This window comes from Elephas maximus, chromosome 6, assembly GCF_024166365.1.
Source record: "Elephas maximus indicus isolate mEleMax1 chromosome 6, mEleMax1 primary haplotype, whole genome shotgun sequence".
Taxonomy (NCBI): domain Eukaryota; kingdom Metazoa; phylum Chordata; class Mammalia; order Proboscidea; family Elephantidae; genus Elephas; species Elephas maximus.
Window position 1 is genome coordinate 118,201,872 of NC_064824.1, and position 27,194 is coordinate 118,229,065.

At 54.6% G+C, this 27,194-nt stretch overlaps 1 protein-coding gene across 3 annotated transcripts; it reads left to right on the plus strand.

The window, feature by feature from the left end:
* The first annotated feature begins 9,936 nt into the window (after positions 1 to 9,936).
* On the plus strand, positions 9,937 to 24,638 carry SLC4A3 (solute carrier family 4 member 3). 3 transcript variants are annotated; one of them, XM_049888300.1, is made up of 23 exons: positions 9,937 to 10,164; positions 10,256 to 10,399; positions 10,711 to 10,876; positions 11,471 to 11,751; positions 11,871 to 11,986; positions 12,499 to 12,698; positions 14,270 to 14,418; positions 14,555 to 14,735; positions 15,149 to 15,284; positions 15,531 to 15,714; positions 16,113 to 16,212; positions 16,638 to 16,822; positions 17,491 to 17,716; positions 17,877 to 18,095; positions 18,979 to 19,127; positions 19,268 to 19,462; positions 19,947 to 20,177; positions 20,528 to 20,617; positions 21,348 to 21,514; positions 22,142 to 22,395; positions 22,743 to 22,912; positions 23,077 to 23,250; positions 24,104 to 24,638. In XM_049888300.1, the coding sequence occupies exons 2-23, from the start codon at positions 10,349 to 10,351 to the stop codon at positions 24,179 to 24,181; spliced, it is 3,702 nt and encodes a 1,233-aa protein (XP_049744257.1). In that variant the 5' UTR covers positions 9,937 to 10,164; positions 10,256 to 10,348; the 3' UTR covers positions 24,182 to 24,638. The 3 variants fall into 3 exon arrangements, with proteins under 3 accessions (XP_049744257.1, XP_049744256.1, XP_049744258.1); XM_049888299.1 differs by lacking the exons at positions 9,937 to 10,164; positions 10,256 to 10,399 and having other exon boundaries at positions 10,412 to 10,876; XM_049888301.1 differs by lacking the exons at positions 9,937 to 10,164; positions 10,256 to 10,399; positions 10,711 to 10,876; ... (1 more) ...; positions 11,871 to 11,986; positions 12,499 to 12,698 and adding an exon at positions 13,445 to 13,801.
* Positions 24,639 to 27,194: the final 2,556 nt, after the last annotated feature.

Below are 27,194 nucleotides of genomic sequence, written 5' to 3' on the forward strand. Positions count from 1 at the left end.
CTCTGACACCGGTACACAGATGTCCATCAGTCAGGAGCTTATTTCACACACACCTTGGACGGTCCCCACAGATTGACTCAGATTGTCCTTTTCTCTTCAGTCAGTGCTTATCGACCTTGTGGTGTCTGGCCTTGGGTTTGCTGGCAGGAGGGATGCTGAGGCTTGGGGTGTAGACTTGCCTCTGAGAAACAGTAAGGAAAAAGTACTCGCTCACCTGGAACTACAAAACAACACTGTGCTACATTTTCTGTAACAAGGAGAGGTGGGGAAGTGGGTTAAAATATATGTTCATGTTTGCTTGCATTTGTATAAATTAAAGGGATCAACAAGAACTTGGTAATGGGGGTAAAGGTGAGGACAAGGCAGAGGCAGAGGGAACGGGGTAGTATTGAGTTGTTTTACTTTTTACTGAAGAAGTTTTTTAAACACTCTGAATGTATTGTTGATTCAAAAATTATATTTAAAAAATTATATGAGGGCTTAAGAGGTTAGTGGAGTCCCTGGGTAGTACAAACTGTTAAGCTCCTGGCTACTAACTGAAAGATTGGAGGTTCGAGTCCACCGAGGGGTGCCTCAGAAGAAAAGCCTGGCGATCTACTGGAAAAATCAGCTATTGAAAACCCTGTGGAACACAGTTCTACTCTGACACACCTGTGACTTGGCATCGATTCTATAGCAACTGGTTTTTTAAAGGGTTGGTGGCCAAACTGAGTGGTATGAACATTGATTCCTAATACTTTGAAACGGGGGGAGAGGGCCAGCTTCAAGGACTTGCCCCTCTCTCTTAATGCAAGAGGGTCCGTCTTTACTGATGAGTCATTTCACGTGGAGTGAGGGGGTGATATCCTTCCTCAACCTTTGCCAAGATGCTTCGGTGATTTCTGGAAGCCCCTACCAGATTGGCTAGCTGCAGTTGGAAATTCCACCACGGTTCTGCGTTGTGCTTTGTCTGTCTCCGGGGGTGTGCAATATTTTGCATGTATCCACTCAAGAGCCAGCGTGGTGTCGTTGTGGTGTAGTAGAAGGCAGCATGGATTTAGATCCAAAAGGCCCGGTTCTACAGCTCATGTTTAACCATGGGGAATAACTCATCCTTGCTGACCCTCGGCTGCCTCATTTACTACAGTGTGAGTATGACAGCAATTAATCACTTACCTAGTTCATCAAATTGTCGAGAGGCACAAGTGTAATAATGTATGCAGAAGTGCTATGTCAACTATAAAGCAGTAAATTAATGCTGGTTAGAAAACTGCTTGCTAGTCGTTAAAACCTGCTTTTGCTGCGTATGAATGCTCTTTGTAACCGGAACCGGGGAAGCCTGCGCCTTATTGCCCTCATAGAAACATGACTTCCCCACTGAGTCTGTGTGTTTATGAGCAGATATCTCCCAGTATGCTCCGGAAGCAACCTCAGGGCCCGTCGGGGACGTGAGTGAGCCATGGCGTGTTTTTTCTTGGCCTGTCTTCTGTCATTTGAGCATTTGGATTCAGTGACTTCTCTGTCCTCCACAAAAGCATTCTTCAGTTTATTAGTTACTATAATTACTTGCGCACTCGCCTAAATGCCACAGACATTTATCGAGCTCTTAAAATGTGCCAGGCTCGGCGTGAGAAGGTGGGGGCACTACGGGGATGAATCCAATAGGCTCCCTGCTTTCAAGGAGCTTACAGTCCAGTAAAAAAGAGGACGGACAGAGGCATCTTGCAGGATGAGTAAGATACAGTGGGAGAATATCAGGATAACTGCCATTTTTGAGCACCTACTTTGTGCCAGTTTTCATACTAATCATTGTATTGACATTATCTCAACACAATAACCCTGAGGGAAAAGCGCCATCCTCATTTTATAGATGAGGAATCTGGTGCTCAGGTTAAGTAAGGCGATTCTCACCAAGGGAATGCTAGATCTCACATTCTGACTGCAGAATTTGAGCTCTTTCCTCTAAGCTGTATTGCCTCTTAGACCTTCTAGAATGCCCATTCTGGTTCCTCCTCCAGCCCTTACATATCTGTCCCTTTGTGGGACCAGCTTCCAGGCCTGCCACATCCCAAGAGGAAAACACCCCCAGATCCTCAGTACCCGAAGTATACGTACAGATCCCACTCTTTGCCACAGGGCCTTTCTGGAATCTTCCTTCTGCCCAGAATGCTCTCCTCTCCTACTTCCCCAACCTATTCTTCACTGCTTGGCTGATTCTTTTGAATCCTTAAGGTCTTTGCTTAACCGTCACCCTGCTTACAGAGGACGACCTTAACTCTGCCACCTGCCAAATGTTCTCTGTAAGTGTGTTTTGCCTTTGTGGTATCTGCCATACTTCTCCATAATTGTATTTTTATTTGTTCATTGTTTTTAGGCTCTAAGCTGCCCAAGAACAGCTGCCCAAGGGCAGGAACCACGTCAGTTGTTTCACCAGTGTACACGCAGCAACTGGTGTAGGATGCAGGCTGAGTCTCAGTTTACACATTTAGATATTCATGAAATATAACTTGGCTACATTTTCAAAACAGCCTTTTATTTCTATGGGATTGGCAGGACTCACCAACCTCACTCTTTTCCTTCTGCTCCAGCCTCGGGGTGCCTCCTTCTGCATTGCTGATTGGGGAGGGCAAGGGGTCAGCTCCTTCACCCCCTTCTCAGCTTCTGGCTGTGTATACCCCTGCTAACCTTCTTTTTCCCTCCTCCGCAGACCTCTTCAGATTTCTTAAGGCGAGCAAAAGGCAGGAAGGCTTGCAGGCTATTTCTACTTGCCATCCTACCCATTCCCCTAAAACAGCAAAGTTCAAAGCAGGTGATCTGCTGGGGGGTGGGGGAGGAGGGGAGGAGGAGGAGAGTGAAGGACATAGATGCATATCTCAAAATATTATCTTAGCCACCAATGAATCAGTAAGTTTGGAGCTGAAAGGTGGGCTCTGTAGGAGTGAGAGCACCGTCAGGGACAGGTGGCACCACTGTCTGATACTGGATTTGATTCAAAGCTGAGTCCAAGTTTACTGAGGGACACGTGGATTATGATGGGATAAACCACTGCAGAGTAACAACAATAGTAAATAAGAATGACATTTATGGAGCTCCTATTTTGTGCCAGGCATTGAACTGGCCTTTTATATATAGCATTTCTAACCCCAGAGTCTGGGCTCTTTCTCAATGCCATGCTACCTCTTGTGAAAAATAAGATCTTACTCACCATAAGGCCAGTCAACAGCAAATGGCACTGGGTGCTGTGTTCATGAGGAGCTGGAACGAGATGCTCTTGGTGATAGGGAATTCCAGACCAGTCTAAGTGACAATCCTACCCTCCTCCAGGAACTCTTTAGCCTGCTGAGTTAGGGTTCCATATGCAAAGACTGGCCCATTGGCCAAAGTCTGCTGGAATCTTCCCTGGTGGAGGTAAAATCAATTGCAGACCTCTCTACCCTCTTCGAGTTTGATGGTTAAAAAATCAATTTGGCTCTTACACGTATCACCCTTTACAACATTTTCAAAACAACCTTACACTTATTTCATGTGTGTACATTTTATCGCTTTTCCTATTGCAAGCTGTCTGAGGGCTTTTTGGTACTTGCATCTCTAAGACGATTTGCCACAATATTGAAAATAGCTAACATTTATTGAGCACTTACTATATGGTAGACACGGTTCTAAGTACTACTCTAAGTGTTGTCATGGATGAACTAATTTCATTCTCTCAACAACCCTGTGATGATCTCCACTTTACAGATGGAGCACCTGAGGCCCAGAAAGGGTAAATAACTTGCTGTATGTCATGTAATTAACAAGTTGGCAAATCTGGACTAGAGCTCAGGCCCCTTGGCTCCCTAGGTCTCACTTAACCACTCCCCTAGCCCTCCTTCACTAGCAAAGATGCAGTCTCCTTGGAAAAATCAGCTGGGCAGGTAGTGGTATATTTCAGCTCGTGTGCATGGTGTGGAAGGTTTAACAGTAGTGGGAAGACCTCAGGACCTCAGGGGGTGGGTGCTGAAACGTACAGGCATAGATATTAGATATGAAGCCAGAAGATGCTGCCTTCATGTCTTGGCCATGATGCCTACTAGCTGTGGACCTAGGCAAGTTGTGAAGAGCCAGTGGGAATATGTATATAAACACCCATTGCTGTCGAGTTCATTCCGATTCATTGCGACTCTATAGGACAGAGTAGAACTGCCCCATTCGGTTTTCAAGGAGTGACTGGTGGGTTAGAATGCCAGCCTTTCTGTTAGCAGCCTGAGCTCTTAACCACTGCACCACCAGGGCTCCAAAGTGGTCTGTAACCTGGAAGCCCTGGTGGCGAAGTAGTTAAGAGCTTGGCTGCTAACCAAAAGTTCAGCAGTTCGAATCCACCAGCTACTCCTTGGAAACCCTATGAGGGCAGTCCTTTAGGGTCGACTCTTTCATTGCAAATACCTTCTTTCACAACATAAACAGCGACTATACACATGGACCTCACCAGATGGAAAACACAGAAATCAAATTGACTACATCTGTGGAAAGAGACGATGGAAAAGCTCAATATCATTCAGTCAGAACAAAGCCAGGGGCCGACTGTAGAACAGACCATCAATTGCTCATATGCAAGTTCAAGCTGAAACTGAAGAAAATCAGAGCAAGTCCACGAGAGCCAAAATATGACCTTGAGTATATCGCACCTGAATTTAGAGACCATCTGAAGAATAGATTTGACTCATTGGACACTAGTGACCGAAGACCAGACGAGTTGTGGCATGACATCAAGGACATCATCCATGAAGAAAGAGGTCACTGAAAAGACAGATAAGAAAGAAAAGACCAAGATGGATGTCAGAGGAGACTCTGAAACTTGCTCTCGAATGTCGAGCAGCTAGAGCAAAAGGAAAAATTGATGACGTAAAGAACTGAACAGAAGATTTCAGAGAGTGACTCGAGAAGACAAAGTAAAGTATTATAATGACATATGCAAAGAGCTAGAGATGGAAAACCAAAAGGGAAGAACACGCTCAGCATTTCTCAAGCTGAAAGAACTGAAGAAAAAATTCAAGACTTGAGTTGTAATAGTGAAGGAGTCTGTGGGGAAAATATTAAACGATGCAGGGAACATCAAAAGAAGATGGAAGGAATACACAGAGTCATTATACCAAAAAGAATTAGTCGATGTTCAACCATTTCAAGGGTGGCATATGATCAGGAACCGATGGTACTGAAGGAAGAAGTCCAAGCTGCTCTGAAGGCATTGGCGAAAAACAAGGCTCCAGGAATTGATGGAATATCAATTGAGATGTTTCAACAAACAGATGCAGTGCTGGAGGTGCTCACTCATCTATGCCAAGAAATATGGAAGAAAGTTTCCTGGCCAACTGACTGGAAGAGATCCATATTTATATCTATTCCCAAGAAAGGTGATTCAACCGAATGTGGAAATTATAGAACAATATCATTAATATCACATGCAAAGAAAATTTTGCTGAGGATCATTCAAAAACTGCTACAGCAGTATATCGACAGGTAACTGCCAGAAATTCTGGCCGGCTTCAGAAGAGGACGTGGAACCAGGGATATCATCGCTGATGTCAGATGGACCCTGGCTGAAAGCAGAGAATACCAGAAGGATGTTTACCCGTGCTTTATTGACTATGCAAAGGCATTTGACTGTGTGTATCATAACAAATTTTGGATAACACTGTGAAGAATGGGAATTCCAGAACACTTAATTGCGCTCATGAGGAACCTTTACATAGATCAAGAGGCAGTTGTTTGGACAGAACAAGGGGATACTGATTGGTTTAAAGTCAGGAAAGGAGTGCGTCAGGGTTGTCTTCTTTCACCATACCTATTCAATCTGTATGCTGAGCAAATAATACAAGAAGCTGGACTATATGAAGAAGAACAACCTGCATTATGCAGATGACACGACCTTGCTTGCTGAAAGTGAAGAGGATTTGAAGCACTTACTAATGAAGATCGAAGACCACAGCCTTCAGTATGGATTGCACCTCAACATAAAGAAAACAAAAATCCTCACAACTGGACCAGTGAGCAACATCGTGATAAATGGAGAAAAGATTGAAGTTGTCAAGGATTTCATTTTACTTGGATCCACAATCAACAGCCATGGAAGCAGCAGTCAAGAAACCAAAAGACGCATTGCATTGGGTAAATCTGCTGCAAAGGACCTCTTCAAAGTGTTGAAAAGCAAAGATGTCACCCTGAAGACTAAGGTGCGCCTGACCCAAGCCATGGTATTTTCAATCGCATCATATGCATGTGAAAGCTGGACAATGAATAAGGAAGACCGATGAAGAATTGATGCCTTTGAATTGTGGCGTTGGCGAAGAATATTGAATTTACCATGGACTGCCAAAAGAACGAACAAATCTGTCTTGGAAGAAGTACAACCAGAATGCTCTTCAGAAGCAAGGGTGGTGAAACTGCGTCTTACATACTTTGGACGTGTTGTCAGGCGGGATCAGTCCCTGGAGAAGGACATCATGCTTGGTGGAGTACAGGGTCAGCGGAAAAGAGGAAGACCCTCAACGAGGTGGATTGACACAGTGGCTGCAACAATGAGCTCAAGCATAACAATGATTATAGGGATGGCTCAAGACCCGGCGGTGTTTCATTCTGTTGTGCGTAGGGTCACTATGAGTCGGAACTGACTTGATGGCACCTAACAACAACAACAACAACGACAGGGGTGCTATGAGTCGGGATCGACTAGACCACAACAGGTTTTGTTTTTTGTTTTTTTTTACTGGAAGCAGTGCCTAAATTTAAGGTAATGAGGTTATCATTGTTGTGTTATCATTAATGGCTGGAGATGATGAGAATGACATAATAATCATAAGAGACTGATTCTTGTCTTTCCAAGTGGAAGCTATCAGACCCAGTAATAAAAGGGCCATTCTTTCACATCCACTCTGCCAGCTACCTGATGTCGGTACCAGTAATGCCTGCTGCCTCCTCGGCCTGGGCCCTGAACTCAAAGCCCATTTCCTGATTCTACTAGGACTCCTAATTGCAAACAAGCTGGAAAGGAATTTATTAAAGGAAATAATATTAGATGGTCTTTAGGGGAGGACTAGAGTTAGGAATAACAACTAGCCACTTGATGAGAGCTTCTCTAGTGGAAACACTACTATTGCTGAACACGAAAACCTCTACCACTGCTGCACCCAGGAGAGCCGCATGGCCCCCCACTGTGATTGCAGAAGATTTTGTCCCCTGCCCACACTGTGCACTTCTGAATCCAGGCCTTGCACAGGTGCATCTGATTGGTAGAACCCAGGTCATGTGTCTGTACTCTGTACTCTAGCTGCAAGGGAGTCTAGGCATGTGTCTGGCTTCCGCTTGGAAAATGACCCAATGTGGAGAGGGTGTTCAAAGATTTGGGTGGCCACCTATGACAAATATCCACTACACCAATCTAGTTCCCAACAGGTTTGACCTAGAGACAATGATTCTAGGAGATGGCCGTGAGACGAAGTCCTTCTAAGAGGGCTCCCGGTCCATTTGTGACAATTCCAGAGAATGGTGTGCTATGTCACCTATTCTGGGTGGTGTGTGTGATGCCTTCTGCTCACTTGGACTATGGGATAGGACTTGGTGGGGCTACATGTCCCAGCTATGCTTTTTGGGGCCCCAGCATGGGGGGGTGGGCAAGTTCAAGTCAGACTGGTCTGAGGAGGAGGGTGTGAGGGAGTGGATACTGCTATGGGGCTGCCTGTTGCTGGATTCTGCCTTTGCTGTCACGATTTGAGCCTCTACAGGCTCTGAGCTGCGAGCTGACAGAATGTCCTTTCTCTCTCTTACACACACACACAGCACACATTCAGTGTTCATCTCTTGTGCATGCAACGAGCACTCTTTTGTCACCTGAATGAAGGCCCATCAGGGAACACACCATTGGGGGCTGACAATTACAGGTGACCTGGGGGCAGGAGAACACAGTGGAAAAGCCTCCAGGAGGCCAGCAGATTTGAGTGGGAATGTGAAAGTATACATTTATGTCTAATCGGATGCGCTAGTATGAAACAACTGGTGAATGTCAGCCTCTCCTTCTCCACCCTCACCCTGGAAGGAGATGAACATGGGCTGCTACAGGCCCTTTGAAAAGAGATTTTACTCTATCTTTGCAGAAGGATAGGAGATAGAGCACAGTGTTTGCAAGGGTAGAGGTCAAAGCTGCTGACTCTGGGTAGGTGGGTGGGTGGAGGGAAGTCTACAAGACTGGGAAGAGGATGAGAGTTTTGAGGGCTCCAGAAGAAGATGACTTTGTATCCAGCATCTTCTCTGAGGCATGGTGGGGCCTCAGATAAACAAGCTATGTGATAAAATAAAAATAAAAATAAATTTTTTTTTTCTTACATACCCTCATGGCATCACAGCGTACAAGGGGTACAGGGCCCAGTGCACCAGGGTCTTAGGTTGGTAACCCCCTCCTCGGGCTGCCTTGGTATTCGGGTAGCTGCTGTCCAACTTTATAGGCTAGAAGAGAGGGGCTGGGACCATAGCAGGACCAAGGTGTTGAGGGTGGACTGAAGACCAGAAAGTCCTCCCAGAATGTTTCAGTCTGGGGAAGGCTCAAAGGCTCTTGTGTATCTCTAAGGAAGTAAAGGACCTGCCAGAACAATACTCAAGGTAGAGACTGGCTCAGAAGATAAAGGATGAGATGGTTTTCCTATCCTGGGCTGGGGAGCACAACTTACCCACAGCTGACCCAGCCCTCCCACCACCCTGTCTTCTAGTTTCACCTTCTCAAGCCCCTGTGAGGATAGGAGGCCAAGCACAGCTCTTTCAGTGAAAGAGGCCTGAAGCCATCAGATGGCCCTGGCTCTGCTGCTCACCGGTGATGCCCAAACCTGCCTGCAGTCCTCTTACCAGCTGTGATCATGGCAGGCTGAAGCGCCACCCTGAATTTTGATGTCAGCCGAAATGGGAATACTAATAGCCCCCCTCCTAGGGTTGTGGTAAGGCTAAGATTAGGCAGAATTTGGAAAGGGCCTGGCACAGGGTCATGGCACAAAACAAAGTGGGTGCTCAACTTTCCACTTTTCTTTCCCTCTCCCCACCTGGATGGCTCTGAAGGGAGAAAACCTTTCCTTGGGTGGAAGCGAGATCCAGAACAGGGCAGGGGCCACAGGGGGTAAATTACATGCTTAAGGTCACAGGGCTGATCCTTTTCCCGATACACAGCACAGTCACAGTCAGCGCCCTCTTCCCTTGCTGACCTCAGGCATTTGTCCCCTTGTCCTCCTGGGTCTGGCCAGTTCTACCTTCTCCTCCCCATCAGCTCCAGCCCCAGTTGTCCCCCTACATTCCATCAGGGACTAGAGTTCAACAGATTTTTACGAGGGGCTGTGATGGGCGTGGCATGATGCTAGGTGCCCAGTTTCAGGGGGACCCCTTCAAGGCCAAGTTAGGCCCAGTGGCTCCTGCCAAAGGCTCTTGCCCTTGGAAAAGGCGATGTGACCTCAGGAGGTGGGGGTAGGGGAGAGGAAACAGCCGCAGAATCCTGGATAAAACTTTGAGACACACTTCTTCCAGGCCCTTCTGGCTACAGATGGGGAAACTGAGGTCCAGGAAAAGGAAGTAATTTGCGAAGGTCAAATGTTGGATGGTGCCAGGAGGCAGAAGGCAGGCCTTGGAGGGGCATCTTGGGTCTGTCTTGGAACTGAAGGGAGTGGGGGCTTCCATGACTGTCCTAAGCTCAGTGCCCAAGGATGGAGGGGCTTGTGTCTGCGGAAAGGGTCCCTTCAGAGCGGCGAGAGGAGGGGTGGCTAAAAGCAAGGGTGAATTTGGGGATTGTGGGAATTCGCGATCGTGCACCGCCCTCAGCACTGCGCGGGGCGCCTGGAAAAGGGGCTGGTGGACTGTGGGGTCCCGCGGGGGCTGCGCGTGGGGGCCGGGCCGGCCGGGGCGGGGTGAGTCACGGCCCGCCTGCTCCCATTGTGCGGCCGGCGGCGGCGACGGCGGCGGAGCTGCGGAGCCGAGCGCGAGGAGGTGGAGCCGCGGGTGCGGGTGCGGGCTCCGGCGCCTGCGTCTGCCTGGCCCGCTGTGCGCCGCGGCCGCAGGCTCCCCGTCCGCCCGCTGCGCCTGAGAGGCCGAGCGGGAGCCAGGCGGCCGCGCCCGGAGCTAGCGCGGGAGGGGATGGGGTGCAGCGGCCCGCCCAGGCCCTGCTGGCTCCGGAGCCCCGAGGTACCGCGGGCGGGCAGGGCAGGGAGGGGGCCCGGGCGGGGAACGAGCGGGGAGGTGCCGCGCAGACCCTAACCCCGCCCTCCTCCCCCAGGGCGCCCCACTAGGCCTCCGCAGCGCCCCCTTCTTCTCACCCGGGTCACGGGTCCCTGAGTGAGCGAGAGCCTCCCCAGCCACCGCCCCGGCCATGGCCAACGGAGTGATCCCGCCGCCCGGGGGCGCCTCCCCCTTGCCCCAGGTGAAGGACTCGCAGGGTAGGGGAAGAGGAGGAGGGGGGACCCCACGGAGGGGAGGGGTGTCCTCTGGCCGACTCCGAGGAGGATGGAGGAAGAAAGGTTCTTTGGGTATTTTTCGGATCTGTTGCCCCTATCCTCCCAAGCCCTGGGAACCTGGCAGGGTGGGTTCTGAGGCGCTGACCCTGGCCTGGGGTTCAGAGATGAGGGGCTGTTGACGATGGAGCCTGCTGGCCACCCCCGCCACGAACCAGGGCTTAGTGTGGGGGTGGGGTTCACAGGACAGGGCCTTAGGAGAGGCTGTCTGGGCCTGCAGGTCCGGGTGCCCTTGGAGGAGCCCCCTCTAGGTCCAGACACCGAGGAGGACGACGATGACTTGGGCAAGACCTTGGCTGTGAGCAGGTTTGGGGACCTCATCAGCAAGCCCCCAGCCTGGGACCCTGAGAAGCCCAGCCGCAGCTACAGCGAGCGGGACTTTGAGTGTGGGTAGCCTGGGGACCCCTAGCGCAGGCGGCCCCCACCACCATCACCTTCACCACTGTCACCTTCATCGCCATCATCACTGCTCACCACGGCTTGGCCACCAAGTGCCGTCCTGTGCTGGCGCTGTGCTGGACTTTGTGCTGGGCCACCATGCAGTGTGGAGTCATCCTGCCTCACTCACCCATTGCCTGTCCGCTGCAGGGGGAGCAGGGCTCAGATGCAGAAGAGATGTAGGGACATGGGCCTGGCCTTCCCCCTGACCTTCATCTTCCCCTTGGCTCTGCCTCACCTCTGGCCCCACTGTCTCTATCTGTGGCCCCTCATTAGCTCCTCTGATGCTGCCATCCCCTACCTTGATGTATCATGCCCCCCCATTTTCCCTTCCCCCTTCATGAGCCCCTCCATCACTCCCCCACTCAACAAGCCTCCCTAATGGCAGGTATATGGACACAGGTGTTGGGGGGAGCCTGGCTTTGGAGGAAGGACTAGGGTGACCTTGTATGAGGCCTTGAGCTAGAATCAGGTGTGTGCCCCTAGGGTGGTGAGGGGCCTGGTCCGTGACAGGGCCCCAACCTGCTTTCCTGCACCCCCAGTTCACCGGCACACATCCCATCACACCCACCATCCGCTATCGGTGCGCCTGCCTCCACCCCACAAGCTTTGGCGACCGCCCCCCACCTCTGCCCGGCACACCAGGAGGAAGAGGAAGAAGGAGAAAACCTCTGCCCCCCCCTCTGAGGGGACTCCTCCCATCCAGGAGGAGGGGGGAGCAGGGGCAGAGGAAGAGGAGGAGGAAGAGGAAGAGGAGGAGGAAGGGGAGTCCGAAGTGGAACCTTCGGAGCCCCCACCCTTGGCATCTCCACAGAAAGCCAAGGTATGGGGCTGCCCCTTGGAGGAGGGGTGCAGAGAGGGGGAGGACAGGGTGGAGGGGCCCAGGGGAGGCTGAGTGGGAAGTCTGGGCAGGGGCCCAGGTGACATTTTGTTTGTCCACAGTTCTCCATTGGAAGTGACGAGGATGACAGCCCTGGGCTTCTGGGGAGGGCTGCCTCTGCTAGGCCTCTGCCCTCAGTGGACCCTCATGCCGACAAGAGCCCCCAGCACTCCGGCAGGTACTGGCCTCCCTGCGTCTCAGTGGGACCCAGCCCAGAGCAGTCAGGTCCAAAGCTTCTGACCTTCCCCTTGGGGCATGCCACCAGCTCTGACCCCAGAGAAGAGGCGAGGAGAAGGGGTAGAGGAGGCAGGAGGGGAGGGCCTTCCCTTCTCTGTCCAGGAGGAGGGGTCAAGAGTGAGAGAAAGAGAAGGGAGCAGAGAGGAGAGGGCAAGTTCTCCAGGACAGGGGGAGAGGTGTGGACGTGGGGAGGAGGATGGGAATAAAGGAAGGAGGCCTGGAGAGGAGGAGGGACAGTGTGATGGGGTGAGGAAGGCCCAAGCGTGGGTCCTTTTCTGTCTAGGAGGGGCCCGTATCTGTGCCCAGGAGGCCACTCCAGACCCATCTGAGCTGGGGGAGGGTAAGGGACTCTCTCCAAGTCTCCAGGGCCTTGCCCACCCCTAACCTGCCCTGGGCCATCCATCTCCACCACATTTCCGTGTGATGCCCAAGGCTGCCATGTTGCCTCCTCAGCAATCCCAGCCCCAGGGCCCGGGCCTCACGAGTTGCTGGGGAGAAGAGCAGACCCTGGAGCCCATCGGCCAGCTATGACCTTCGGGAGCGGCTGTGCCCTGGCAGTGCCCTGGGCAGCCTGGGTGGCCCAGAGCAGCAGGTGCCCACTGATGAGGCCGAGGCCCAGATGCTGGGCTCTGCAGACCTGGATGACATGAAGAGTGAGTGAGACCCTGCAGTCAGCCCATGGCCTCTCCATGGCCCCCAGCCTGCAATGGACATTGGAGAGGCTCTGTGCTGGCCACCACCCAGCGCCAAGTCCCCTCAGCAGTATCCCCATCTGCTGGAATGTGGCCAGCAATGGAGAGCTCACTACCTCACCAAGCTACATCTCTGGTGCCAGATCTGAAATTTCCCTTCTTGACACCTCTGCCCTTTGGTCCTGATTCTGTCCTCTGAGTCACCCACAGAATACAGCTGCTGTCTCTATGTGACATTTGAAGACATCTTTGTCCCCTCTCCACAAGGCTCCTCCTCTCAGGGCAAACACCCTCCGCTCTTTGCCTCCCTTTCTAGCCAGCCCCTGGGTCTGAGCCACTCTGCCAGGCCCTGCTTCTTATAGGCTCCCCGGCCTATGGCAAGGCCCCCCACTCTGTCCCACCACTCTTGGCTGGCCTGGCTGTGATCTCGGCACATTCCTTCCATCTTATCAGTGCCCTGGTTTTCTGTGCCACCTGTCATCACCCGTGGGGCGCTGTGCCCAGGCCAGGGGCATTGCCGACCCCGCCCTCCTCCCCCTCAGAATCACAGTGTGTGGGTGAGGGGGGAGGGCTTTGAGCTTAGTACGTCATGGAAAGTTGCCAGGGCCTGAGGACAGGGACAGGAACAATCCGATGGCAGCAGCAGCAGTGGCTGCGGGGTTGGGGGGGAGTCAAGGGAAGGGCGTGTTTACAGAGCCAGGGTGGGGGCTGGAAGCAGTAGGGAGCCAGGCTTGGGGCCGTGAGGAGTTGGGGTTGGGTGGCCTTGCCACCTCCAGCTCTGGTTGGGTAAAGCCCACTCCTGTCTAGGCTCCTCTAGGAGACCTGGGGCTCTGAGAGGGAGCAGGGAATGACAAGCCCGCGGGAGGACGTCGCTGAGCCCAATAGGGCTCTGAGCCTTGGGCCCAGGGACAAGGTGGGCCACGGCCCTGGGGTGGCTCCAGCTCCCAGCCCTCACGACTCACTGGCCTCAGAGGACTTAGAGATGTTTGTGTTGGACTTTGAGGATTATGACCTGTGGGAATCCATCAGGGGCCAGCTAAGCCCCATGGCAAGGGGACCAGCTTGTGAGTACCTGGGCTGCAGGCCTGTCTCCCAGCTGTTGGCCTGGGAGGGGCAGGTGGGGAGAAAGGGAGAAGGTCTACCTAAGGGTACCTAGTTGTGTACAGGTGGTGTGGAGATGTGGGTGCAGAGACAGGTCACAGGAGCAGTGGAAGGGTGCTCCGGGTGGGGGACCCCAGAGTGAAGGGCAATGGGCACAACAGGGCTGAGGGCCCACTGGGACTGTGGACTGAGGTGGGGGTCTGCCTTTTTTTGTTTTGAGGTTTGGCCAGTGGTTTGTTGTGTGACTTTGGGCTGGTCTTTTCCTCTCTCTGGGCCTCAGTCTCCTTATCTATGAAATAGCTTTGTGGAACTGTGTGGTCCTGTCAACACAGCCCTCACCAAGTGGACAGAGTTAGGGCCTGGAATGGCTGGGCCATGACCCTGTGGCCCTGAGCTGGACTCTGGGACCACCAAGCTGACCTTCTCTGTAGGTCATCGGCTGGAGGACAACCCTGGCGTGCGGCGGCACCTCGTGAAGAAGCCATCCCGGACGCAGGGCGGGAGGGGCAGCCCCAGTGGCCTGGCCCCTGTCCTGCGCAGGAAGAAGAAGAAGAAGAAGTTGGACCGGAGGCCCCATGAGGTATAGGACCCTGAGTGGCTGGGCCCGCACTTCCTCCCACCTCTCCAACTGGAGCCCTCCTTCCCTCCTTCCCTGCTGTGATGTCCCTGTGCCAGCCTGTCGCAGCCCCAGGCCTTACCCTTGGCACCCACCCTAGGTGTTTGTGGAGCTGAACGAGCTGATGATGGACCGTGGCCAGGAGCCCCACTGGCGGGAGACAGCCCGCTGGATCAAGTTTGAGGAGGACGTGGAGGAAGAGACGGAGCGTTGGGGCAAACCCCACGTCGCCTCGCTCTCCTTCCGCAGCCTCCTGGAGCTCAGGAGGACCATCGCCCATGGTAGGGACCTTGCAGGCCCTAGGGGCTACACGCTTTCTTCACTGCTCCCCTGGAGTCCTGGGCCCAGTGAGGTCTGGCCACCATTTTGGTGACATGGGGTCTGACTCCCCCAGCAGCCCATAAGCTTTGAGAAGCAGGACTGTGCTGATGGAGCCAGCACTGTACTTGGCACAGTAGGTGCTCCGTACACATGCAGTCACCCTTCCTTTCCTGGGTGAGGAGGGGCCCATGCTTTCAGCTCTCTCCTCCCTCTCATTCTTTCCCTGGTTGTCCTGTGGTGAGTGGTCCTAGTAGCCTCCTGGTGCACTGAGTGCTTTGCTCGCTCAGCACGTGTGCCTGCCCTCGAGGAGCAAGGCAGCATAGGGGTGGTTTTCCTATCTGACGTGGCTATGCCTCTCCCGACTGTGCCCCAGGAGCTGCCCTGCTGGACCTGGAGCAGACTACCCTGCCGGGTATTGCACATCTCGTGGTGGAGACCATGATCGTGTCTGACCAGATCCAGCCGGAGGACAGGGCCAGTGTTCTTCGCACCCTGCTGCTGAAACACAGGTGCCGGGGCTGGGCACCTGGGTCAGGGAGCCTAGTTCAGCTGCCCTTCAGGGGCACAGACTTCCCCCAGTGGCTTCCTAGTGACAGGGAGCTTGCTGTTTCATCTTTGGGCAGAAATAACCAATAGAAAGCTCTTTCTTACTCTGAGGCAGAGGGAGGGAGGCCCTGACCCTCTGTTTCTCACTTCCTCCTGACTTCAGGCCACCATGGGCCCCTCCTCCTGACCCATCTTTCCTCTCTCACCAGTCATCCCAATGATGACAAGGACAGTGGCTTCTTTCCCCGAAACCCGTCGAGCTCCAGTGTGAACTCAGTTCTGGGGAACCATCACCCAACCCCCAGCCATGGCCCTGATGGTGCAGTGCCCACCATGGCTGATGACTCTGGGGAGCCTGCTCCACTCTGGCCTCATGACCCTGATGCCAAGGAGGTCAGTTGCCTTGACCCGGCTTGGGGACTGACAGGGTTTCCAGCTTCAGTGGAGACTGCTGATGACTGTATTGAGCGGGTCAGGATGCTTGATGCCTGGCACCATGCTAAGCATGTGGGGGGACTTCGAGGAGGGGGTCCCAGCCCTGGAGAAGCAGAGGTTTAAGTGGGATGATTTGGCTGACCCAGGGGTGTCATTTAACCAACAGGGCAAGGCTTAGAGGAGGGTCCAAATCCCGGGGCGGCCCCTCCCGATGTGGGCCCTGCCCAGCTGGGAGGGAGAAAGAAGGGCCCAGGTCCAGGGGTTGGAGAGCAGAGTCCAGGGCTGGAGCAAGAGTGGGAGGGCCTGCCACGGCCTCCGGTCTGGGTCCCAGCCCTATTCCAGTTCTGCGTCCTCAGAAGCCCCTCCACATGCCTGGGGGAGATGGTCACCGGGGGAAAAGCATGAAGCTGCTGGAGAAGATCCCTGAGGATGCTGAAGCCACCGTGGTGCTCGTGGGTGAGGAGGGCTGGGCACGGGGGACGGGCAGCAGAGCGGGTGGGCCTCCATGGGGTCTGCTTGTCTTGAGCTCTGGCCTGGAGGCTGCCTCTTCAATCCCCACCTCACCCTGCTTTTCCTCACAACCCATCCTATCCCTGGCCCTTTCCTCTCTCGATCCTGCTTCCCATCCAGTTTCCTGCTGTCTCGGACTGCTGCTAGTCCATATAGCATCTTGGTGAGAAGTAGAAGAAGGCAGCCTTCCTTAAGACCCTTAACTTCCATCTATAGGTAGATCGTAGTAAACATACAGTTGTGTAAGTGAATAGGGCCTCTTTAGATTGGGGTTTCTTTGTGCAGTGTGCAACCTGCTCAGCTGTACATGGTGGCCCCAGACATCCCTTCCAGGGGTCTTTGCCTAGCCCTGTGCCTTCCTCTTCTCCCAGGCTGTGTGCCTTTCTTGGAACAGCCAGCGGCAGCCTTTGTGCGGCTGAGCGAGGCTGTGCTCTTGGAGTCTGTGCTCGAGGTCCCTGTGCCAGTCCGCTTCCTCTTCGTGATGCTGGGGCCCAGCCACACCAGTACTGACTATCATGAGCTGGGGCGTTCCATTGCCACCCTTATGTCTGACAAGGTGGGCTGGGTTCTCCAGGCCTGTCTCCCCAACCCTGCTTGTTCCCTGGTCCTCCAGTTGCCCCCAGTGGTGCCCTTGGATGCAGGGCTGGGAGAAACCTTTCCTGGGTGGAAACAGTTCTCTGGAGGGTGGTGGCAGAGCTGCTGGCCAAGCAGAGAAAAGGAGCCTTGGGCTGGGGCTGTGGCAAGAGTGTGTGTGTGATGGGATTCAGGGGCAGAACCCCAGGCCCTGAAGCTTGGGATGTGACAGAAGGCTTAATGGGAGGGTTGGATGTGACTCCTCTTGGGCTTGGACAAGAGGGTCCCCTAGCCAGCGGTGATGTTCAAAATATTTATTAAGCAGAAAGGTATGGGCACCATCCAATTAGAATGGTCTGGAGGTCCTGGCTATGCCAAGGCATTACTCCTTTAGTTGCTGCATTATAGAAAAATCTGGAAGCTCCTAGGGGATTACAGGGCACTTGGGGTGTTCGAGGCAGTGGCTGTTGCCAGCCCACAGGAATGTGTGTCCAGCTGGTCTAGATGGGTGAGTGTGGCTGAGTGTCCACCTGCCTCTAGCCCTGTGATGCCCAGCACTCCCTCCCGAAGTCCTCGTCCCAGAGGCCCCTTGCTTGCCTTAGCACTCTGCCTCCCAGCCTGTCCTGAGATTCATGGCCCTTGTGCCCCCAGCTGTTCCACGAGGCGGCCTACCAGGCGGACGACCGGCAGGACCTCCTGAGCGCCATCAGCGAGTTCCTGGACGGCAGCATTGTGATCCCGCCATCCGAGGTAGAGGGCCGAGACCTGCTGCGCTCCGTGGCCGCCTTCCAGCGTGAGCTGCTGCGGAAGCGGCGGGAGCGGGAGCAGACCAAGGTGGAGACGACCACGCGGGGCAGCTATGCGGCCCCTGGGAAAGGTCAGACCCACAGGCCCCGCCTGACTCCTGAGTCCTTTGTCCTGCGGCCACTGGAACCCAGTGTCTCCACCCATCCAAGCCTGTGACGGGTTGGGCCTGGGCCTAGGGCCTCCAGGCTGGAGGGTGGTAGCCTGTGTCCCAGCAGCCCCTTGTTCCCCAGAGCTGTCTCTGGAGTTGGGGGGCTCTGAGGTGACCCCTGAAGACGACCCCCTGCTGCGGACCGGCTCAGTGTTTGGGGGGCTTGTGCGGGATGTGAAGCGCCGGTACCCCCACTACCCCAGTGACCTGCGGGATGCCCTGCACTCCCAGTGCGTGGCTGCCGTGCTGTTCATCTACTTCGCTGCCCTCAGCCCTGCCATCACCTTCGGAGGGCTGCTAGGTGAGGGGGCTGCGGTCCCTGGAGGGGCTGCTAGGTAAGGGGCCTGCGGTCCCTGGAGGAGCTGCTAGGTGAGGGGTCTGTGGTCACTGAAGGGGCTGCCTGGCCAGGGAATCCCAGTGATCACCTTCGGGGGGCTGCTAGGTGAGGGGGCCTGCAGTCACTGGAGGGGCTGCTGGCCAGGGAATCCCAGTGATCCCCTTCAGGGGGGCTGCTAGGTGAGCAGGCCTGTGGTCACTGGAGGGGCTGCTGGCCAGGGAATCCCAGTGATCACCTTCAAGGGGGCTGCTAGGTGAGCGGGCCTGTGGTCACTGGAGGGGCTGCTGGCCAGAGAATCCCAGTGATCACATTCGGGGGGCTGCTAGGTGAGGGGGCCTGTGGTCACTGGAGGGGATGCCTGGCCAGGGAATCCCAGTGATCACCTTCGGGGGCTGCTAGGTGAGGGGCAAGGAGTGGGAGAGGTGAGGGGGTCCTGTGGTCACTCTGGGGACCACAGTGATCTACTTTGGGGGGCTGTTATGTGAAGAGTGAGAAGGAGGGGTTAGGAGAAGGGAGGGGGCCCAGTGTCGCCTACAGGGTTTCTGGGTCAGGATGTCCTAGGGACTACCTTTGGGGGCTGATTGGTGAGGTGTGGTCACTTCCGGGAGCTGCTGAGTCTGGGCATCCCAATGATTGTTTTTTGGGGGGTTACAAAGTAAGAGGGGTGGGTGAGGTGGGGAGCTGGTGGCGAGGGGCTGGGAGGGATAGGAGTGGTGAGGGGCCTCCTCTACCACTCTGGGAGGCTGCTCTGTTCTTGCTGGGGGCTCCAGCTTAGGAGGAGCTGGAACAGGGAGGGGGAGGAGGGGGGGAAGAGCCAGGGCAGGTCATTGCCAATCTTTTCACCCAGGAGAGAAGACCGAGGGGCTGATGGGTGTGTCTGAGCTGATTGTGTCCACGGCTGTGCTGGGTGTGCTCTTCTCACTGCTGGGAGCCCAGCCGCTGCTCGTGGTTGGCTTCTCGGGGCCCCTGCTCGTCTTCGAAGAAGCATTCTTCAAGGTGACAGCCCCCCGCTGGCTCCCCAGGGCCACCTGCCGTTTCTCTCTGGCCCTGGCTCCCCTTCGGGGTTCCCCTAGCCTGTTCTGTGGGCCACAGTATCCAGGGCAGAGCACCTGTGTAACCCCCTCTTTTGCCTCCAGTTCTGCCGAGCCCAAGACCTGGAGTACCTCACCGGCCGCGTGTGGGTTGGCCTCTGGCTGGTGGTCTTCGTCCTTGCCTTGGTAGCCGCTGAAGGCAGCTTCCTGGTCCGCTACATCTCGCCTTTCACCCAGGAGATCTTTGCCTTCCTCATCTCGCTCATTTTCATCTACGAGACCTTCTACAAGCTCTACAAGGTGGGGGTCCAGACAGGCCTTGGGGTTGGGGTGAGCAGGAGAGGGAGGGGGCTTTGGGGGCAGAAGGGACATGGAGGGTGTCTCCGCTGGGTGTGGGATGGGGGAGGTGGGGATGCACACTGGACTAGGTTTGAGCTGAAGGCAGGGGAGTCAGATCCAGAGTGTCAGGGTTCAGGGTGCCAGGCAACTGGTTAGAGGTTTAGGAATGAGGACTCACCTGCACACGTCTGTGGTAGAGTGGGGGCCCTGTCATCTCCAAGGGGCAGGTGGCCTTGGCTCACCTTTTGTGGTGATGTGTGTGTATGCGTGTGTGTTTGCATGTGACTGACTGTGTGTGTGTGTGATGTGGCTGGATGTCTGTGTGTCACTGTTGCCTGTTCAGGTGTGTGAGGGGCCAGCCTTCTCCTTCACAGATGTATTGATGGTGAGGAAATCAGGGTCACCTGCCCATGTAAGCAATAGGGCGTCCTTGTTGCCTACACAGGTGTTCACTGAGCACCCACTGCTGCCGTTCTACCCACCTGAGGGGGCACTGGGAGGGGCGCCGGAGGCCAGCCTAGACCTGAACGGGAGCGCCCCGCCCCCCACTGAGGGGACACTGGGCCCACGTAACCAGCCCAACACAGCTCTGCTGTCCCTCATCCTCATGCTTGGGACCTTCCTCATCGCCTTTTTCCTGCGCAAGTTCAGGAACAGCCGCTTCTTGGGCGGCAAGGTGCGTGGCTGCCAGGATGGGGCTGCAGAGCCCTGTGGGCCCTCCCGTGATTCCTGTGACTGCTGCCAGGCTCTCTCCAGAGGGGCTGGTCAATCTGGGGACTCCCCCTCCACCCAATGTGCAACCCCCCCTCTCAGGGGCCTCTCCTAGGGTGTCTCTCTGCTCCTGCCTCAGGGAAGTTGAGTCAAGAGAGAGGAGTGGCCTCTTAGGCTGGGCTGCAACCTGAGGGGGGTTTAGGGCGCTGGTTGGGGGGCTTCTGGCTCCAGCTCAACCCCAGGAGGGTTGAGGTAATAAGCCCCAGGTTGGTTTCCTGACCCTGACCTAGATCTTCCCCCTACTGGCCCCTCCAGGCTCGCCGCATCATCGGGGACTTTGGCATCCCCATCTCCATTCTGGTGATGGTCCTGGTGGATTACTCCATCACAGACACCTACACACAGGTGAGTGAGCCCTGAGCCGCCTGGCCCTGGTCCTCACCCTGGGCCCTGAGAGGGAGGCCATGACACATGTCCACTGCCCAACGGCAAAGATCAGGGCTGGCACACAAGTCCCAGGGGTGACATGCTCGGGCCACAGGGGGGTGGGGGAGTTTCTGAAGTCCCCATGTGGCCCGGCTGAGGAGGCTCCCAGGGTGTCTATAGGCCTGTGTGTGGTCTTTAGTAAAGAACTGGGAGGAACAGGGGTAGGACTGGGGCAGGATGCCAGGTCTTCCCAAAGTAGGCCGGTCAACGGCTCAGGGCTCAGGGCTCAGGCCTTGACTTGAGGTAGTTATGTTCTATAACGTCCCTGCGGACACTGAGTTAGTGAATGCTGAACCAGTCTTGTGTGTTGGGTGGCTCAAATTTTTCACTGCTTTGGACATGTCCGTGGATGATATGCGGTGAGTACTGATTTTGGTTTTACAAATACATTTTAGCGAGTAGGTGAATTCACAAATATGAAATCTGGGACTAATGAGGATTGACTGTACTTTGTTTTTCTGTCCTCTGCTGGGACCTTGTTGGGACAGTGACTTTGAGAAGGCAAAACTCACTTCCCCAAGATCAGTTCACACCCAAATTCCCAGAAAGCACCATCGGCAGGATTGGGGTGCTGGGGACACAGAGCTCCATGGCAGCAGCCATTCGGGGTGTCTCCTGTGCCCCTGAACTCTGCCTTCTTGCTCTGCAGAAGCTGACAGTGCCCACTGGGCTCTCGGTGACCTCTCCCCACAAGCGCACGTGGTTCATCCCGCCCCTGGGCAGCGCCCGCCCTTTCCCGCCCTGGATGATGGTGGCAGCCGCTGTCCCTGCCCTCCTGGTCCTCATCTTGATCTTCATGGAGACACAGATCACCGCGTGAGGGCAGGAAGCCCTAGTGGGGACGGGAGGAGGGCTGGGCTGGGCTCCTTGGCTGGGTTCCTGGTTAAGGCGGGGACATCATCATCAATGTGGGGCGCTGGGTGGGTGGGGGCTTCTGGGAGACCTTGAGGCAGGGAGTATGTGTGTCGGGAGCTGGCAAGGATGGAAAGTGGGGGAGGAACGGTGGAGAGCGGTGGGATCGGCCACAAAGGGGGGTCCATGTGCGTGGGGGGCAGGGGTTTCATATGAAGCTTTGAGGACATTTGTCTACTACCTCCGCCGTGGGCAGGGGCCACTTCCCAGCCCTCGGAACACCCTGACAGCGCACTCTCTCACCCAGCGACGCTCATGAGTCTCTCATCTTGGATAAACCTCAATAATGTGTGCTATCTGGCAGCTGCTTTTTGTGTGTCTTAAATCTTCACAGTGTGGGAATCTGGCTCAAATAAGCTTAAATGTGAGAACTTCAGTCTTACATCTGAAAAACTGAAAGAGGAAGCGGGCCAGTCCCCGGGGAGGGGCACTCTTCTCTGAATGTCCTACTGCCGCTGTCCCATCCTTCTCCTGCCTGGTCCCTGGCCCCTACTTCCTGGCCTGACCTCCCACTCCTTGGTCTCCCCGCAGTCTCATCGTCAGCCAGAAGGCGCGGAGGCTGCTCAAAGGCTCCGGCTTCCACCTGGACCTGCTTCTCATCGGCTCCCTGGGTGGGCTCTGCGGGCTCTTTGGGCTGCCCTGGCTCACCGCTGCCACTGTCCGCTCGGTCACTCACGTCAACGCATTGACTGTGATGCGCACTGCCATTGCCCCTGGCGAAAAGCCCCAGATCCAGGAGGTGCGGGAGCAGCGGGTCACCGGGGTGCTCATCGCCTGCCTCGTGGGTGAGCCTCGGCCCCCACACCCACTGCCTGGGACCCCTATGGCCTTAGACCCATTCTGCCCAGACCTGCTGCCTGGGACCCCTGGCCTTAAACCTGGTCCTTCTCCCAGGCTTGACCCAGGCGCCTTCCCAGTCTCCAAAAGTGTCACGTCCAGCCCTTGCCCTGACCCTAGATCTGCTTTCTGACACTCCATGTGCCTCTTTTGCCTGGACTCATTCCTGGTTCTCCATCCTGCTCCATCTTCTCTTGTTCCTGGTGACGAGGGCTACGCTGATCAGTCAGATGTGCCCTGTCGATTGTCACAGGGCTGTGCCGAGGGGTCAGGTAGGTTTGTGTCACCTCTGCAGGCCTGTCCATCGTCATGGGGGCTGTGCTACGCCGGATCCCTTTGGCTGTGCTCTTTGGGATTTTCCTGTACATGGGGGTCACGTCACTTTCTGGGATCCAGCTGTCCCAGCGGTTGTTGCTCATCCTCATGCCAGCAAAACACCATCCTGAGCAGCCCTACGTGACCAAGGTGAGGCCAGGGCATGGGGGTGGGGTGATGGGGCAATGGGGTGTCCGGAGGGGTCCTCGGGCCAGAGATGGACGGACTGACTATGAAGGATAAGTGGGGACATGGGGAGTGCATAGGGGGGTAGGTGGGGTGCTGTGTGGCGAGGCTTGCTGCCCATTCCCCAGGTGAAGACATGGCGGATGCACCTGTTCACCTGCATCCAGCTGGGCTGCATTGCACTGCTGTGGGTGGTCAAGTCCACGGCAGCCTCCCTCGCCTTTCCCTTCCTGCTGCTGCTCACAGTGCCTCTGAGGCGGTGCCTCCTGCCCCGGCTCTTCCAGGACAGGGAGCTGCAGGCGGTAAGGGATAGTGGGTTGGGTGGCAGCATTAGGACAGATGGGTGCTGGGACCAGAGAGGCCTGGGTTCAAATCTCTGCTGGGCCGCCTGCTAATTGGGTGACCTTAGGCAAGGTGCCTAATCTTCTGAAAATCTTACTTTCCTCATCTGTATAATGGGGCTAATAATAGATTCCATTTTACAGGATTGTTGTGAGGATTAAATACTAATCCAGGCAAAGCACTTAGTGTGGTGGTAAGCACAGGGCTGCTGTGGACAGCTGTGCAGGTCATGCCCTGAACAAAAGCATCCAGCCAGGGGCGAGTAGGGGTGGGGTGCTGAAATCCAGCCTGACCCCTGCTTTTGTCAGTGGGGATATCTTCTTGCAATACATCCATTTAAATGAGGGAACTAGAAGTGGCCCTAGGAAAGCACTTAATATGTGGCCGGTGCTCTCACTAGGAGTTCCTGGGTGGTGCAGATGGTTAAGCACTCAGCTACTAACCAAAAGGTTGGCAGTTTGACTCTACCCAGAGGCTTGTCAGAAGAAAGGCCTAGATCACTACTTCTGAAAGATCACAGCCATTTGAAAATCCCATGGAGTGCAATTCTATTCTTACATACATCGGGTCACCATGCATTGGAGCCAACTTGATGGCAACTTTTTTTTCCCTCTCTCTCATTATTAATTATTATTATGAGGTGGTGCCAGGGGCCTGGGGGTAACCTGAGGTATTAACCAGAATGAAAGGTGAAATTGAACCTGGGCTCACAGTCCCTGCTGACAGTGGTGGCTGCTGGTCAGAGGAGGCACTGGGGATGGAGGGGCTGGGTTTGCTTCCCTGCCTCTCCCAATCTTCTGCTCCCTTCTGCAGCTGGACTCGGAAGATGCGGAACCAAACTTTGACGAGGATGGCCAGGATGAGTATAATGAGCTTCACATGCCAGTGTGAGCTTCCAAGATAGGGGCTCTCCAAGACCCCCAAGCCCCAGTCAGAGCCAGGGTGCTCCTGAGGACCCTGAGATGTGCCTGGAACCATGTCTGCTGCCACGGCCAGAGTGGCCCCCTGACTCTGCCTGGAGTGCTGGCCTGTCTCCCCAGGCCTCACACAGACCAGACCGGCACCGGCTTTGAGCTCATTACAACCACACTTCTTGTCTTGTGTCTGCCTCACTTTCTTGGTTCCATCTCTGGTTTCTCTGGTCATACTTATCCATTTGGAATTGGAAGATTTCTATCCTCAGGGTCATCAAAACCGGGAGAGGTTTGGGGCAAGGAGAGTCCTTGGAGGGAAGGGAGAGAACACGAGACCACAGAAGGTCAGAGGTGGGCCTTATCGTCACCTTCTGTAGCTCCCTCAAGTGGAGCTGAGAAGGGGGAAGTGCAAGGCCTTGCTCAAGGTCATGAGACTGTTAATCCAGATCCTGCCTGGAATGGGGAAGGGGGGTGAGGGGGGACAGGGGAAGGAGGCTACTCTGCTTTGACCACTAGGGAAAGAAGTGTCTCCAGCAGCTGTGGGAATACAGAGGGGAGTGCAAAGTGTTTATCTGCTTTTCTTGATCCCTGTCGTTCCCAGAAGCAGGGCCAGCAGCCCAGTCCCTTAGACGCCAGGGTGGTGTTGGATTTGGGGTCCCTGGACCGTTTTAGATCCTCCTGGCTTAAAAGAGAGGCAGTTCTGGGATTCCTGAGGCCACTCCTTGTGCAACAGTCTGTTTTGCCAGAAATAACCTGAGAGGCCTTGAGGAGGGTGGAAAGGAGCCCACTGCGTCACAGTTGCTAGGCAACCAGTAGTGTGTTGGAGCCGGCTGTCCCTGTGTTGCCACCCGGTGGCCGCTGTCACACACTGCAGGCTTTGTCCAGACTGGGCAGAGGTAGCACTGCCATCTGGTGGATCCACAGTGGTCAAGGGTCCCATTCAAGCAGTTACTCCTAGGGAGACAAGTTGGGTCAGAGAGATTCTGTGGACTTCTACAGCCCTGGGCAGCTCCATGCATCAAGAGCTGGGGATACCCACAGCTCCACACTGTGGAGCTGGCCCTACTTACTCTTCCCAATTTCCTCATTCTTTCATTTACCTTCCAGGTGTTCAGGCCAATGGTTAGTGTTGTGAAGCTGGTCAGGAGGGAGGGTACAGACCATTGTGAGACTGTTTGTTCATAAGGAAGAGACAAGCCCTTCCAGCTGTCTTGGATTATCATCCAGGTTTAGACATTTCATTCCAGTCACCCTGGCTTCCTTAGTCTCAGGCGCCGGGTGGCCTCAGACTGCATCAGACTCCCTTGGCTTCTGTGAGAAAAACTCTCTTTCCCTTAGATTGGCCAAGACTAAGTGGAATTTCAAAGGAACTTTGCCAAAGGACAAAAGGAAGGTCAAAATGTAAAAACTAAGGACACCAGCATGTACACAGCAGATTCCAGACATGGAGATGGCAGGGGCCACTCACAGCCAGGCTTGGATGAAAGGCTCTGCTCGCGGAACCCCAGCTCGTTTCCAAGCCCTAGATCAGGTCACCTGCCCCCCTGTTTAGTCTGGGGGATTCCTAGACCCCCCACAAGAACCTGCTCTAATTTTCCTTCAGCTGCTCCCAGAGAGCTCCTTAGAGGAAGTGGAAGCCTGAGCCAGGAAGTCTTGATTCTTCGTCAGACAAAAGCTGTGTCAATCATCTCTGCGTGGCCAATAGCTGAGAGCTATGGGTGTTCCTCAGCAGAAGAGTGGAGAACAAGAGGATGGGGGGCTTTAGAAACAGGGAAGGAGTTCTCGGCCTGGCTGGTGGGTCAGGGCTGCCTCTGGTAAAACTAGGCCTGAAGCTAGGGCTCAGAGCAATAGGTAATAAAGCTTCAGTGAAAGGCAGAACCAGACATAAGCTCTGGCTAATGAACCCATTGGGAAGGAAATGAGTAAGACTTAAGAGCCTGGAGCCTTGAAGACCTGGGCCCCTGTCTACTCTCCTTCCCTGCCCCCAAGGGAAGGCAGCTGCAGTTCATTAAGTCCAAAAGTCCAGAGTCTACTAACACATACTCTGAGCTGGGCCTGGTTGAGGGATTCTTTTCCACCCAGCGTGGGGGCCCGTTCAGGGTCTGAGAGGGCCAAGGTGGCTGCAGCAACCCAAAAGATTAACAGGAATGGGTACCTTGGGGAATAGGGGAGGAGAACGACAGTGGGGACCAGGTTGGGGATGTGAGAGACAAAAGATAGGAGATACTGAGACAGGTGCAAACCCATAGCAGGGCACCCTGGCCTGGTCTGGGGCCTAGGTGATCAGAGAGCGTGTTGTTTGAGGACCTTTGGAATTTGTCCTGAAGCTTTTGGAGCCCCGCGTTCCCTCTGACTTTCTCTTCACTGGCCTCCATCCCTATCCCCTTTCTGGCAGGTGTAGAGGGAACTCAACAGAGAGGAGCCCCATCCAGCTGGATGGCATGGCTTGAGGGATGTGACAGGGCAGGTGACTCAAAAGGGGATAGAGGCCATGGTGTTTTTGAACAATAGGCCCCACTTTATATGAAGTGGCTTGGGGAGTGGACATGGGCACAGAGGCACAAGATTCTTCCTCTTAAGCAGGATAGTGGACCCACTGCCATTTTACCCCTTCCCTGTGGCCTTCTGGGCTGGGTTATGGCTACATCTGGGGCAGCTGCCCAAAGCTTTCATTATCCTTGGACAAGCTCAAGTGTACTTCCAGCCCAAGTGAGTCCTAGCTCAGTCGTCTTCTTAAAAACAAAACAAAACAAACAAATAAAACACAGCTTTATTGAGATATAATCCACATACCGTGCAATTTGCCCATTTACGGTGTACAACTCAATGGTTTTTGGTATAGTCACAGATATGCATAACCATCACCACAGTCAATTTTAGAGTACTTTCTTAGCTCATTCTTTTTACTTTGAGCAAAGAGGGTGGCTGCCATTTTCTTGTTCCATACTGAGGATTCACCTCACTCAAAAGTCTGCTGCCCTCGTGAAAGC

What these genes read in the sequence shown, in the direction of transcription:
- SLC4A3 (XM_049888299.1), top strand. Translation starts at nt 10,615, where the DNA reads ATGGAGCCTGCTGGCCACCCCCGCCACGAACCAGGGCTTAGTGTGGGG. An exon ending in CATCTCCACAGAAAGCCAAG is followed by an intron (nt 11,752 to 11,870) that starts GTATGGGGCTGC and finishes GTTTGTCCACAG; the next exon opens with TTCTCCATTGGAAGTGACGA. An exon ending in TCGAAGAAGCATTCTTCAAG is followed by an intron (nt 19,128 to 19,267) that starts GTGACAGCCCCC and finishes TTTTGCCTCCAG; the next exon opens with TTCTGCCGAGCCCAAGACCT.